The following is a 13,216-nucleotide window of genomic DNA, read 5'->3' as shown; positions in this document are numbered from 1 at the left end:
TTCTTATCCCATTACTCATCACATGTCTGTAACTTACTTTTGTGTAACTATAATTACTGATTAACGCTTGGTTAAATGGGAGTTGACTTACCAGCCATCTCCACTCTGCGTCGTTTTTCTTCTTTCTACTCCATTCGCTCTATATACAAAATATATGTATTCAAAAGTCCATTCTCGTTATTTGACTTATTTAATTCCGTTATTGACTAACGCGATTAAAGTCGATGATTATATACGAGAATAGGTGATAACAAACATTCTATACGATCTAATTGGAGTCAGATTCACGAGCCACTAAAGTGGAAAGCCCTTTCGACAACATCGTCCGATTTAAACGACGCAAAATAACGGGCCCCACTAAATTTTCTTGCATAATTCAAAACTGAATTTCAGTCAATAACCGTAATATCACAAATGCATTTTTACTAGAATATATGATAAATTATTATACATTGCTCATTTAAGGTTAAAATTTTGAGTTTATTTGACAACAGAAAACTACTATTGAATAAATCATTTGGGTTCCTCATAACAAACAAAAGCATCAGTTCACGTCATCTTTTTCTCATTATCACATAATTATTTTCTCAAAAGTTATTTCAGTCAAAAATATCATAATAATCCCGCATATTTTATTCCACCATACTGTTGTATCAGAATTTTATGGCTTCTTTGTTTAAAACATAAAAATGAAATGAATGAAGATGTTAAACAATAAAATTTTATTACAAACATTCAGACATATTCTGTGTCGTACTTCTTGAAGTGATTTAAAATATGTGAGCTCATTTTTTAAGTATTATTCACCATAATCAATACAGTTATTGAACCTTAAATAATGCCATCAATAATCTGAATATACAGGCGGATATAAATTTTGACCGACTAGAGCAAAAAGACATTACAGAACATTTGATGTTCATTGCCCAGTGGTGGCACTTTGAATAGAATCGCTATTCATGCGCTTTTATCTGAATCTGATAACAAGAGGACCATATATTTAGAGCAAATCAATCTTGAAGTTTGTTATTTCACATGTCATTGTGAAGATATCATTCATAGCACTCTTTATATTTGATGTAGCAAAGGTCTTCGTTTTGAAGTTGACAGGGTATTTTATAAAGAAGTCTCCAATAGACCACTAGTTGAAAAGAAAGTGTTCGATATTTCCAAACTTTCTGTGTATGCTAATTATGGAGAACTGGGAAAGGTTTACGAAAGGCTTCCATATCCTGCTTGGAACGCCGTACACTAAATTCTATTTTGTCAGCCATTTTGCGCTTTTATTTAGCATAATGCTGCCTAATAGTCGTTAGTAGCACGAATTGAATTCGTACATTTCTGTTTTGAAAGTGTTACAACTGATACCCCACGTTTGAGACATTTCACTGATCACATCGCAATTCTAAAGTATTAATCAGTGACATATCAGTCATATTTGAATCAGGCTGGATAATTGATTAGTGGATGCGAAGATTTCAGTACATTTAAGCAAGTGCTCAATGTATAGACTACACTAAAAACCACCTAACATCTGAAAGTTCAAAACATTTTACTCAATTTGTAGTGCATCTCATTTCATGCATTATATTTTATGACCCGTAGTTACTGTTTTAGTCTGTTCATTTCAAGGTAGAGCTAACATGTTAATGACGGATTTATGTATTTGATGTAACTTGTCTTTATCTCCCAACATATGGTAGGGGATGTTATGTGTGTTTCCGTTGATCCAGTGAGTCAGATGTAACCATAGGTTTAATTTCCCGTCTTCAGTCTATCGCCACCAAAATACCTATACAATTTGTACTCCACCCCAAGCCTAAGTTACAGTTACATACTGAGTCTGTACAATTCAATTTTGAAATCCCTAATAAGGATGTTCTGATTACAATTAGTCATCTTTGTTCTCAAAAATGATTGGATTACGTCATATAAATAAGCGTGTAATGAGAAATCCCTAGCATAAGCTTATAAGGTTAAATGTAGTTAAATAAATCAAATTAAGTTGATGTCCTTTCCCATCATCAAGATAGACTACTATCCTGCGAATTGGCATCAAATTTTCACAGTTCAGTAATTATTCTTTATATAACAGTTTGACAGATCATCCATCATATTATTTTGCCTCTGATCCTTCAGGCCAGTAATATAGGGTTTAATACTTACAGTAGTGAGCTTAGAAAATATTGGTTGCTGGTGATCTAAATTGTTTCGCAGCTACGGTGACATTTCGAGCAGGAAATATGTAGACAAATTGGTCCGATGGTAAATTTCTCATACATAATATTGTTCAACTACAGCCAAATACCTCATGCATATTTTTCGTCCAATTCTGGAAAATATGTTACATAGGGTGGGTCACGATCGAGAGATTTTCCAGCTGGCATCAAAATGAGTGCGGTTAAAGGTAAATATGAAGACAAACATCTATGTGTTTTAGAAACAATGTGTTTTACTGTCTATTTTCTGTCCATGCACATTATAATGATCACCCTACCACAAATGCAAATAAGGAGATATATTTCCATTCCATGTACTTAAGACTCAACAGAATTAAAATTGTGGACGTGCGGAATCGCAAAATGAAGTCAACTGGTTCAGAGTTAAATCGTTCAGGACCGTCCACTATCAAATAGCTCCTCACGTTCAACAGAAGTGTCGTTTACTATTAGCGGCAAATTCCAAATAAAGTACAAATTTCGCGTTCGTTATGGTTCTATAGGATTAGTATAGTATGCAATGCAGCTCACAGAGCTGTCCAACGAAACTCACACAATCAAACTTGTCAACGAAGAGATTGTTTAACACAAAGTGAGGGACGTAATTATGATGACTGGAGATCATATAACTTAGTCATTCAGATAAAGATACTTGATTGTCTAAACGAATGATCCCGGTATTTGGTGTGAATGAAAAGCTGGCAAACCGAGTTTTATTCGATTAGACCAAACTGCATTTCGTGGTGGGGGTGTTGTTTACGTAATTGGAAGGACGAAAAGCGAATATCCGGTACTTTAACCTGGTCCACCTAGGAGAGTTGGGAAACTCTGATTCCAAACCAATGGTGTACATGGGCTCCAGTATCCTGAGGGAACAAGTATCGTTTGGACCGATCGTTGATCACCGGCTACCATGTGACTGCATCTCCTTACGTTGCTCCACTACCTTGTGGATTAGACCCTTAGGTCGAAGTCTCCGGGTTTGGCCCCGTAAAACATTACATGCTTCGTTCGCACACTAGTGCGGATCGGACAACAAATAAGGCTAGCTATGTCTTTGGAAAGTCTTAATATCGACGTTTGTTGTCTATCCGAGACCCGTATTGAAGACTGGTAAAGTACTACAAACTCGCTTTCCATCTGTTTCTTCAAAAGGCTTATTTTACGTGCACCTAAACGAGAACCCTGTGGTATCTTCGTCTGGTCTTGCTGGCGTTGGTGTCTCACTAAGCTCTAAATCTGAGGCAGCACCAATCGATTAACAGCCGATTATGTGCTGTTAGATGAGATAGTTCCATCAAAGTGGCCAGTGAATTCATCGTTCTAAATAAATTGATGCCAGTAAACTGATTGCAGCTTACGTTGCAACCAAGTATCAAACAGAGGCTAGCTACCATCCCACCGAAAAGTATAGATGAGCATTGGTTGTAATTGCATGACGCCATGAAAATGGCGAGTAAGGTGGCTTGTGGCCCACTTATAGACATTGGGTTTCTTCAGGCTTCTTACAACTCATCGAGACCCGTCAGTCTACTCCGAGTGACCGTGAGTTTAAACACAAACGAGGGATGTTACGTAATGAAATTGGACAAAGCTTGAGTAAGGACCGAGATGCCTGGAGGTCTGAGCGTGCTAATGAGTTGGAAACAGCAGCTGCATCTGGTAACTTCCGGAAGATCTTTCAGCTCATCCGAGTCACTGGCAGCAAGAAGTCTGGTGTGAGTGAAACAATCTGTGGGGATGATGAGGTGCCAATCACTAACATCCATCGACGTCTTGGACGATGGACAGAGTTCTTCGAAGAGCAGTTCAACTGGCCTACTACTCCGGCAACATCGATCAGACTCTCCTGCCCTTCATGAACGGTGAAGACTGATCCACCAAATGTGGCGGGAGTTCGCAAGGAACTCCAACCCTTGAAACGCTACAAATCATCGGGCCCAGATAACCCACTCCCGGCTCTTTTTAATGATGGTGGCGACTTTCTGGTTAAGGAAATGTTATGAATCGTGGCCCAAGTGCCCTGTTAATGTACAACGTAATAATACCGCCAATCAGAAAGCAGTGAACTATCGATCGGACCAAGAACGCGTAAAACACGTGCGAGCAACCTAGCCCAGCCATTTGAGTCCAGAACACCAATCTCAGCCTCTGCAATATGAATCATTTATTTCAAGCATACTGGGTTCATAGACCAATCAAACAGTCAACACCGTACCATAAAATAGGAAACGACATTTGTACAAAATGTGGCCAAATGTAACTGTGAATGTGGGAGGTAGTGATTAACAGGCATGGAATAATTCGAGAATGGTAAAACGTATAATAATAGTTCATAGGTCAAAATAAAGCTTATAATAAGAGGGACATGAATATGAGTAGTTTAGTTAATTAACAATTATACGATAAAGATATACGTTTAGTATTGATCCATAAATGGATCCTAATGTTACCATTCATTACGCTTATTGGAACCGAAAAGAAACTAACTGCGTTGTTTACAAGGGCTTGAGAGCCAGAGGTTGTTCCAATAACACTGAATGAGTCCACAGTTGTCTCTATCTTTAAAAAGTCCACCTCGTTCCTGTAACAACTATTGGGAGATAAGTCTACATCCGATTGCGTCCAAACTATTGGCTTCCGTCATACATCGTAGGTTGTTTAAAACCCGAGAAAGATTGACTCGAGAGGAGCAGGTTGGTTTTCGTTCTGGTCGAGGATGTATTGATCATATCTCCACCCTACGCCAGGTGTTAGAACACCGCCATACTTATCACGGGCCGACAATCGTAGTGTTTCTTGACATCAGGGTTGCCTTCGATTCGTTGGACAGGACCGCGCTCTGAGATTGTCTGTTGAGGAAGGGTGTGTTATGACCTTGGATGTCTGGTTTTTCTATCACACGATTTATCTACCAATCCGAATACGACTTATGCGAATCTTCACACTAGGCCAACCAATGACGTTCAACCGGTGTGGGCAGTTTAGCGTCCTTATTGGTCCTATGTCCTCCGAGCCCTTCCACTTGAGTCCAGAACACAATACCAGCTTCCGAATATGAATCGAATCAGAGCAGATCAGACCAGATCATTTATTTCAGACATACCCGGTTTATATATCAATCAGACAGACCACAACGCACCATAAAATAGGAAATAATATTTGTACACAAATAAGCCCCAAAAGTGGCTGTGAATATGGGAGGCAGTAGATAGTAAACTGAACATAACTTAAGAACCGTAAATCGTACAATAATAAATCATAGGTCAAAATAAAGCTTATCATAAAAGGAATGTAAATATACATAGTGTAATTGTTGAGTAGTTATACAATAAGAATATTTATAGAATATTAGTCCATGAATAGTCCTCGGAAGTTACCTGTAATTTAATCTTCACCGGATATAACAGGGTGTGCCTGAGGAGTTTACTAACATCCTAAAAACCTATATACAAATACCTCGGACAGAGTGAGAGCATTCAACCTCTTCTCTCCACTGTTTCACTCAAGAAGTGGGGCTAGACAGGGTTGCAAAATCCCACCATTCTTTTTCAACTTTGCTATCGATGACGTTCTGGAAATAGCTCTGATTGATGTAAGTAAAGGCGTCGTGAATCTGTCGGAGAATGACTTTCCACCCTTGAGTATGCGGATAATATTGACTTACTGTGTGATATTTTCCAAGCCATGCGATCCGCACTTAATCAGTTGGCAATTAGTATCCGTAAGTGTGATATGTGCTTCGCACCTTCTAAGTGGAAAGTACGTTTACAAGACTGGCAGCACCCTGATCCTATATTCAGCTTGAGTAGTGAGCAGGCAGAAGTAGTTGAGAAGTTCGTGTGCCTAAGAAGCCACATAGATGTTGACGGTAGCGTGAGTGGCGAGATCTATTCACGTATGTTCAAGGCCAAAGAGGCTCATGCCAGTCCGGACGACTTTTAGCGCCTTCATGGTGTTAGCCTTACTGTAAGAAGTCGGAGCAACAACATATCGGTGAGAGCAGTTTTACTCTATGCATGTGAAACGTGGCCTCTTCGAGTTGAGGTTGTTAGACGACTTGTGTCTGATCATTGTTATCTCCGAAGGATTGCTGACATCCAGTGGCAACACCATATTATTCATGCAGAGGTTCGGCATCTTGTGTTCCTGCAGAGCGACGATAATTCGATTGGTGTCACCATCTTGAAATATCGACGCCGGTGGTCTTGATATATCCTGCGAATGTCATCACACAAAATTCCTCGTCATGCGTTATCTGCTGATTCTGAGACCGGTTGTAAAAAGTTGTGAGTTCTTCAGTGTACGACATGCTATCGCGTTATAGAAGAAAGCTGCACAGGACTAGTCTCTGTCGGTCCTTCACGGATTCCCGGTCGGGATCCTAGAGATGGTGCAGCACAATGACTAGTGACGTTATTAGATATGGCTCAGGATAAAACTAGTGGCGATCCTGCTGTAACTTTCTCTTACTTTCTTCATAAAAAGTGATCGTAACTTCTTTAACTGAAAGAAACATTCATTTCACTACTATACACTAATTTGTGGTCGTTACTGTTCTTTTTTACACGCACTTTACATCCTTTATCTTCTTCCATTCTCATTATTATTGTATGGCGCATAATGCAATGTTTGTAACAATTTGGTCCTGCCTGTCAATTAGCACGCCTCATGTAACTTGTGGTTAGTTATTAATAAATTATTAATTATATATTTTGCTCTGTCGATCACTAACGTATAACCATGACAATGTCTTAAGCCTATGCGTACATATGTGCCTGTCCACTTCTTACATTTCATAAGTGACGTAAAACCTGAGTCAACTTTTCATTCTCTGAGTCGTTGTTGCGAGACTCGAATTCATTTGCAAAATGTCAATCAATCGTCTCAGACTTTATTGCTCTTTCGTTTCCACATCAGTCACTCTTTGTCGTCGTCCTCTTTTCTTTGATCTTCTTAACCTTCTGCCTCCAGACATTTCACTTTCGATTGATGATACATACTACTTATATCAGTCGACATCAGTGGCAAACACCACACTCGTCTCCCTTTAAGGCGATCTTTCTGCTCGCCTAGCCACTTTTCTGCAGTGTGTGCCACGCTCTCCATCGAGATTTCGAGTCTGTGGCTCGTCGACCTTGGATCTCCGTTGACTTGCCGCGACATCTAAATCCAACATGCGCCCAGCACTCTGGACGTTCAACACCTGCGTTCCAGCGACCTGCTGCGTCATCTACATCTAATGTCCGACCAGCGGCCGCGCGTCACATCGCTCCTCTCCATCGACAGTACCACGCTACGGTCAACACCTATGTGACTTCCTAGATACACGATCTTCTCGACTACTTCTATATGCTTACGTCCCAGGGTGAGAGTTTCGTGGATGTAGGTAACTCTCTTGCTATCGATGGAACAAAACCAAAGTACTAGTGTATATAGTGTTAGGATAGTCGGAAAATTATACCAATAATTATCGTGTTAAGTCTATGGTGGCCTTGGACCTTAAATGTACATTTCTTATTGGTCGATGTTTATTTCACTTGTAAATATTTTTTAAATGTTGTTCTCTATTTTATGGTACTATATGGTTTGTTTGTTTGGTATATAAATAGAGTATGTCTGAAATACAATGATTCATAACTCAGAGGCTGTGACTTGTGTTCCTGACTCAACTGGCTGGGACAGACTGCGAAGCTGGACCAATCAGGGCACTAGGTCGTCCGTCACGTGTTTACGTGTCCACTGTCATTGAAGCGATCAATAAAACGCTGAGCATATAACCTGCAGTCACCCGTTACAACATATAGGTCTTCAGTGTACGATAATATGAAATATAATGCCTATACATAATGAGTACTTGAACTCTATTGTTAATTGCTTTGAGGTCGCCCCCTGAATAGTCACACGAAAAATCGGTTCGTTGGTTTACCAATATCATTCATACTGGTGGTTGCGTTTTAGTGTTCTCAAGGGTCGTCGTCATTGGAACATTGTAAGGCATATCACCATTGCTAACATAAATGAGTTTAACCGTCATGTGAGCGGAATAGGTCAACTTTGTTCTGTTCATGATGTGCATAACTGATTTACACGATTACTGATCGGAATAATTATACGTATGATGAGTATGTGTCAAGAAATGGTGCGACTGGTCCACCAGTGTGCCGGCTACCCCGACGAACCAGATCTTTAGAATTTGCATACAGAATATGCCCACAGGGCATCATGTAGTTATTGAAACGCTCACAAGCACATGGCGCACGTGATGTATCAGCAACATACATCATACCCCTGTCGTTGCACCGGATGTATTATCCTCCTATAAATTCGTGTCTTATTGTCCGAACGCGTTCATAATTTACAGGTACGATTTTAACTGCAAAAGATGTGAACTAATTTAAAAGCGTTCGAAATGACATTGGAACCCGGAATTAATGATACATTTAACTATGTTTCTTACCTGAAGAATTGGAAAACGTGAAAGATCCTTTACAGCGTCATATGGACGCAAACGTACGTCAGTGTCTGTTTTACTCCAGATATTCTACAGGCAAATGAGAACGAGAGACGTGTGTGTAACAGTGTATTTACGAGCAGTTAGCAGAGTGTGTCATGCTATGAGCGGTTCAAAACGAAAGAGAGTGGGTTCAAGATCATGCACTTAAACAACTTTTACAATCATTTGTGGTAAATGTACAAACCATGAAAATTAACAACACAAATGCAAATAATATCAAAAAGTATTTACAAAATAAGTTTGTTGTGCCTATCTCCACAGTAGGATGTGAATGACAAAGTTTGATATTACTTGCGATGAAATGCACAGTGGGTTTGCAAATCGACTGGATGTGTACTATTTTAACACACATGAAGCATTTAGCATTACAAAAGACACGTGAATGACGTAAGGAAAATTAACCACAGGGTAAACGTTGATCAAACCTGTGTTCACCTCTGTAACATGCATTGCAATTCTTTGTTAAATTGTTAAATTTCCACGAGAATGGGGACCATTATTAAACAGACGCCAGCTTGAGTGGCTTTGAGTATGTAGTTCATCATAACGGCCAAGCAAAGTATTGAAAATTTTCACTGACTGGAAATGAAACTCAGTGACTGCCTTATAAATCAGACATGCTATTTCAGTATCTCGAACTGACATTTTGAGCTTGCGAATTATTTCTTCTTCTAAACTCGTAATACAATTCCAAGCAATCAATAGATCAAGAAGTTGAGTTTCAAATTGTTCTTCAAAACTGCACTTCGTGGCCTGATTCTGTAATTCAAGTATAAAGTCTTTAACTTTCTGATCATTTTATGAAGCATATTTTTGTAGATTAAAATAATGATGAATGGTGAAGTTTCTAAAATTATTATTATTATATGATTACAATTAAAAATCAGGATCTGTGTAGATTCAGTTGATAAGTACCAAATAGAACGAAGGAAACGCTTTGAATTTCATGGCTCTTTGCTTAGAAGAAACAAATAATAAGTATATATGATGTGAAAATAATAGTGATGAATCTGCTTTGAAATGTTTAAATGTCAATTAATACTGATGGCTTGAGGCATTAAGACAATCGGAAATACTATATTTTCTTGCCAGTAAACCTTTTCGTCGAATAGCTACATTATTTACATATATCTTCAAAACCGATTAGTTAGCTGTTTTTGTGGTAATGAGTGGAATGAGTGTTAATCCGTCATATTGTTGTAACTAATGTAGTGCCTTTCATTACGTCGATTACACGTACAAATTAATTAAATTGTTTTAGCAAACGCATTATTGTATGCAATATACAATTTTAATAATGGTCTGTCATTTTCATACATAGATTTAGGATACAGTGTGTTTTTAGCCCATAGCACCTCTCCTACAATTAAATTTGTCTACGGTTAATTGTGTCAAACACCTCAACTAATTTATTTAACAGACAGACACTACTAGCCTATGCTATTAACATTTATGCAAGCTTTCGTTTTTAGATAGTTGAATAATGGATATCTTGATAGTTTTATCCAGGTTTATGGGCATATTTGCTTCTTCCTGACACTTCTCTCTTCAATTTATATGTGTTTAAGTAAGGATTGTTGTCAAGGAATTCACCTAGCCTGTTACAAATTGACAGCCAGGCTATCGTATTTTCATAAGACACCTAGAAAACGTATACAAAATTACCAGAAAGATGATATATTCGATTGAAGACAGGTGATACACATAGCTGATGAATGAACTGCTACATGTCGTCAATCAATCAGTCCACGTTATTCTTCCTTGTATTTAGGAAAGGTCAGTAAACAATTAAATATCTAGTAAATAATCTTCTAAGACGGCCTCACTTTCAGCTGAGGGGATCATTTGCGTAGTGTTCAGAGATGTTCTTCAGATCCTACATATTTATGAAACCAGAGGAAGCGTTCGGTATATGCTAACTAAAATATTTCGGGGAATTCAAATTTGCCAACTGAAGTGTTCTATATGCTTTTGACGAGATATTATGTCGGTAAAGAAAAGGATAGTTTATCTGAGGGCCATACTGATACCTAGTTTGTCGGTCGTTTTAATCGCTTGGGAAATATTCGTAACACATTCGACACTGTAATACCTATAAATAAATGAAACGAAGTATTTCCAGTGATAGGAAAGTTGTTATTTGACTGTTATTACTACTAATATTGTTGAATTAAAGTAAATATCTGCTTCTTTAGTAAGACAGTAGATGTGTTCTCATTAAATTTACTTTGGAAATATCTGACTAATCTCGATTACCGATTGTATATGATTACTATTAGAAGATCTACTGAAATTGTAATCATTTTGGGAATTTGTGAAACCGTGGAGGTTAATCCCGCTATGTCTGACTGAAATAAATAATATCCCGTTAGCTGAGTAATTATGTAGGCTAAATCTCGAGATTATTCAAAAGCCTGAACACCAGTTGTGGAGATAGTTTATTGTTAATGATCATCAAAATTCCACAAGCATGCAGAAAGCACGCACACATAGAATCGAATGACCTGGGTGTGAGTGTTGGGAATCCATATATATTTATGAATGTCAATTGGTTGTAAATAAATTACTGATTGTTTGTATTTACAACCAATGAGAGAATAAATGAATATTGATAAGCAGACATTAATTTATATACTGGATTAAATGCTTCAATTACATTGTAGTGAACAAATAATACAATAGTTCAATGGGTTCACTACAAAATAACAGGTATGTTTAATTTACCAATTAGTCTGTTTTTCACAACTATTGTAATTCAATTTGGACAACACTATTCATTTTTATCAAGGAGAATTGAAATTTGGTTTGAATATATTTCATACATCCAGATAAACAGTTGAGTACAAATGAATCATCTTTTCGAAAGAAGAGACCTCAGATAACATAAACTCTGTTAAGAGATGAAATGTTTTGGAAATTAAATCGGAAGAGAAGAACCATCAGTTGCACAAATGCTTCAAAGTACATTTGGGTTTCCTATGGTATTTGTTCAGATTCTGTTAATAAAGTTAATTACATAGTTAACAAGTCCGTTGTAATTTATTTATGACTTATTTCATAAATTTTTAAATTGCATGGAAACGTCTATATAAAATTGATTTCAGTAGATTACCGTTAGCTTTGTAAGAACATCTCTATCTCTGTTGGTTACAATTTTTCTTATGGACTACGAGCTCCATTTGGAAGCTATAATGATTTCCGGAAGATTATGACATCTAATCTTAAAGCCTCGAGGATATGAGTGAAAAGACTAGCATCATTTGTTTTTCGAAAATTCAAATAGAGATAGCATTGTTGTGATCCTAAATTCACTTCACGTAAAACTCTAATACATCGGGTGAATTCATGTTGACTAATTATCATACCTTACGTGAAGATGATTCAGCGATACTCATGAAATAAAGAACTAATGCCAGTTATTATTTTAACATGGAGTTTCACAGGATATCAAACCCAGAACATTCGGTCATACGCACGTGTGCCTAACCTGTAGACCACCTGTAGATTAAAACTATTTGGTAGACGTTAAAAGCACTTGCATCTATGTTTAGTATTCTCACTTTGATAATCTTTCTTTAACTTCGTTTGAAAAGGTACTTCCCATTAACAGATCCAGTTTTGTGTTAATTACAAAGTATCGAATCAAGCATTTTGTCAATTCCATTTCCTCATGAAGCGTGTTAGGCGTCTAGTTGTACTGGCAGTTCAACTTGCAGTCATAGTATGTACAAGTTATCAACTGACAAAATTACTATTTCAATTCAAATGGGAGGAACAATTCGGCTTATCACGAAATGATGATGGTTCCTCCTTCAATGAATTACCACATGAAACGTATTCAGGTTCAGTAGGTAATTTAAATCAGACCTATTATACTGCATCACAAATGAAGAAGTATGAAAATAAAATTACACTCGGATTTACTGAGAAAGATCTTGAAGAATTATATGAAAGGAATTCTACTCCAGCTGCCGTGAGTTTCTTAGAATGACTCTTCTACTAGATTTTGATAGTAATTGCTTCAGTTGACAGAACTTCTCATTTTGTTCTATACATTGTATCATAATCACTCTGACCCTATTTTTACTTAATAATAAGAATGAATTACTCACGATATTGTTATTTCAGACTACTTTTTCACCTAATTATGATGTTGAAAACACTCAAGTTGTACTGATGTTCTGGTTGTTTAGTCGGCATTAATATGAGGAAGAGATTTCTGTGTCTGTCTAACCAATTAGAATTGGACACAATTTCAATTGAACTAAAACTATATTAGCAGTAAATAATATAAGGTTAGGAGGCATTAAACTAAGTTGACATCCTAGCTTCAATTGTCGAAATAGCGTCACATATTGTTGGGATTTCAACACCATTCAATATTCTAGGCTTCATTCAAGTCATTAGATTTCAGAAAGTTTACAAGTTTTCATAATTCATATTAAAATAGGTATCAATACAAAGAATCTTCATACTCTTG

At 37.3% G+C, this 13,216-nt stretch overlaps 1 protein-coding gene across 1 annotated transcript; it reads left to right on the top strand.

Moving 5' to 3' along the window:
• The first annotated feature begins 11,338 nt into the window (after positions 1–11,338).
• On the top strand, positions 11,339–12,846 carry FUT9_5 (Alpha-(1,3)-fucosyltransferase 9). Its single transcript, XM_051212026.1, has 2 exons — positions 11,339–11,697; positions 12,330–12,846. The coding sequence occupies exon 2, from the start codon at positions 12,407–12,409 to the stop codon at positions 12,725–12,727; it is 321 nt and encodes a 106-aa protein (XP_051072165.1). The 5' UTR covers positions 11,339–11,697; positions 12,330–12,406; the 3' UTR covers positions 12,728–12,846.
• The last annotated feature ends 370 nt before the right edge of the window (positions 12,847–13,216 follow it).

The sequence above is a fragment of the Schistosoma haematobium genome, chromosome ZW (assembly GCF_000699445.3).
Source record: "Schistosoma haematobium chromosome ZW, whole genome shotgun sequence".
NCBI classification, from domain to species: domain Eukaryota; kingdom Metazoa; phylum Platyhelminthes; class Trematoda; order Strigeidida; family Schistosomatidae; genus Schistosoma; species Schistosoma haematobium.
The sequence above is the reverse complement of the archived record's forward strand: the minus strand, read 5'-3'. Positions and strand labels throughout refer to the sequence as shown.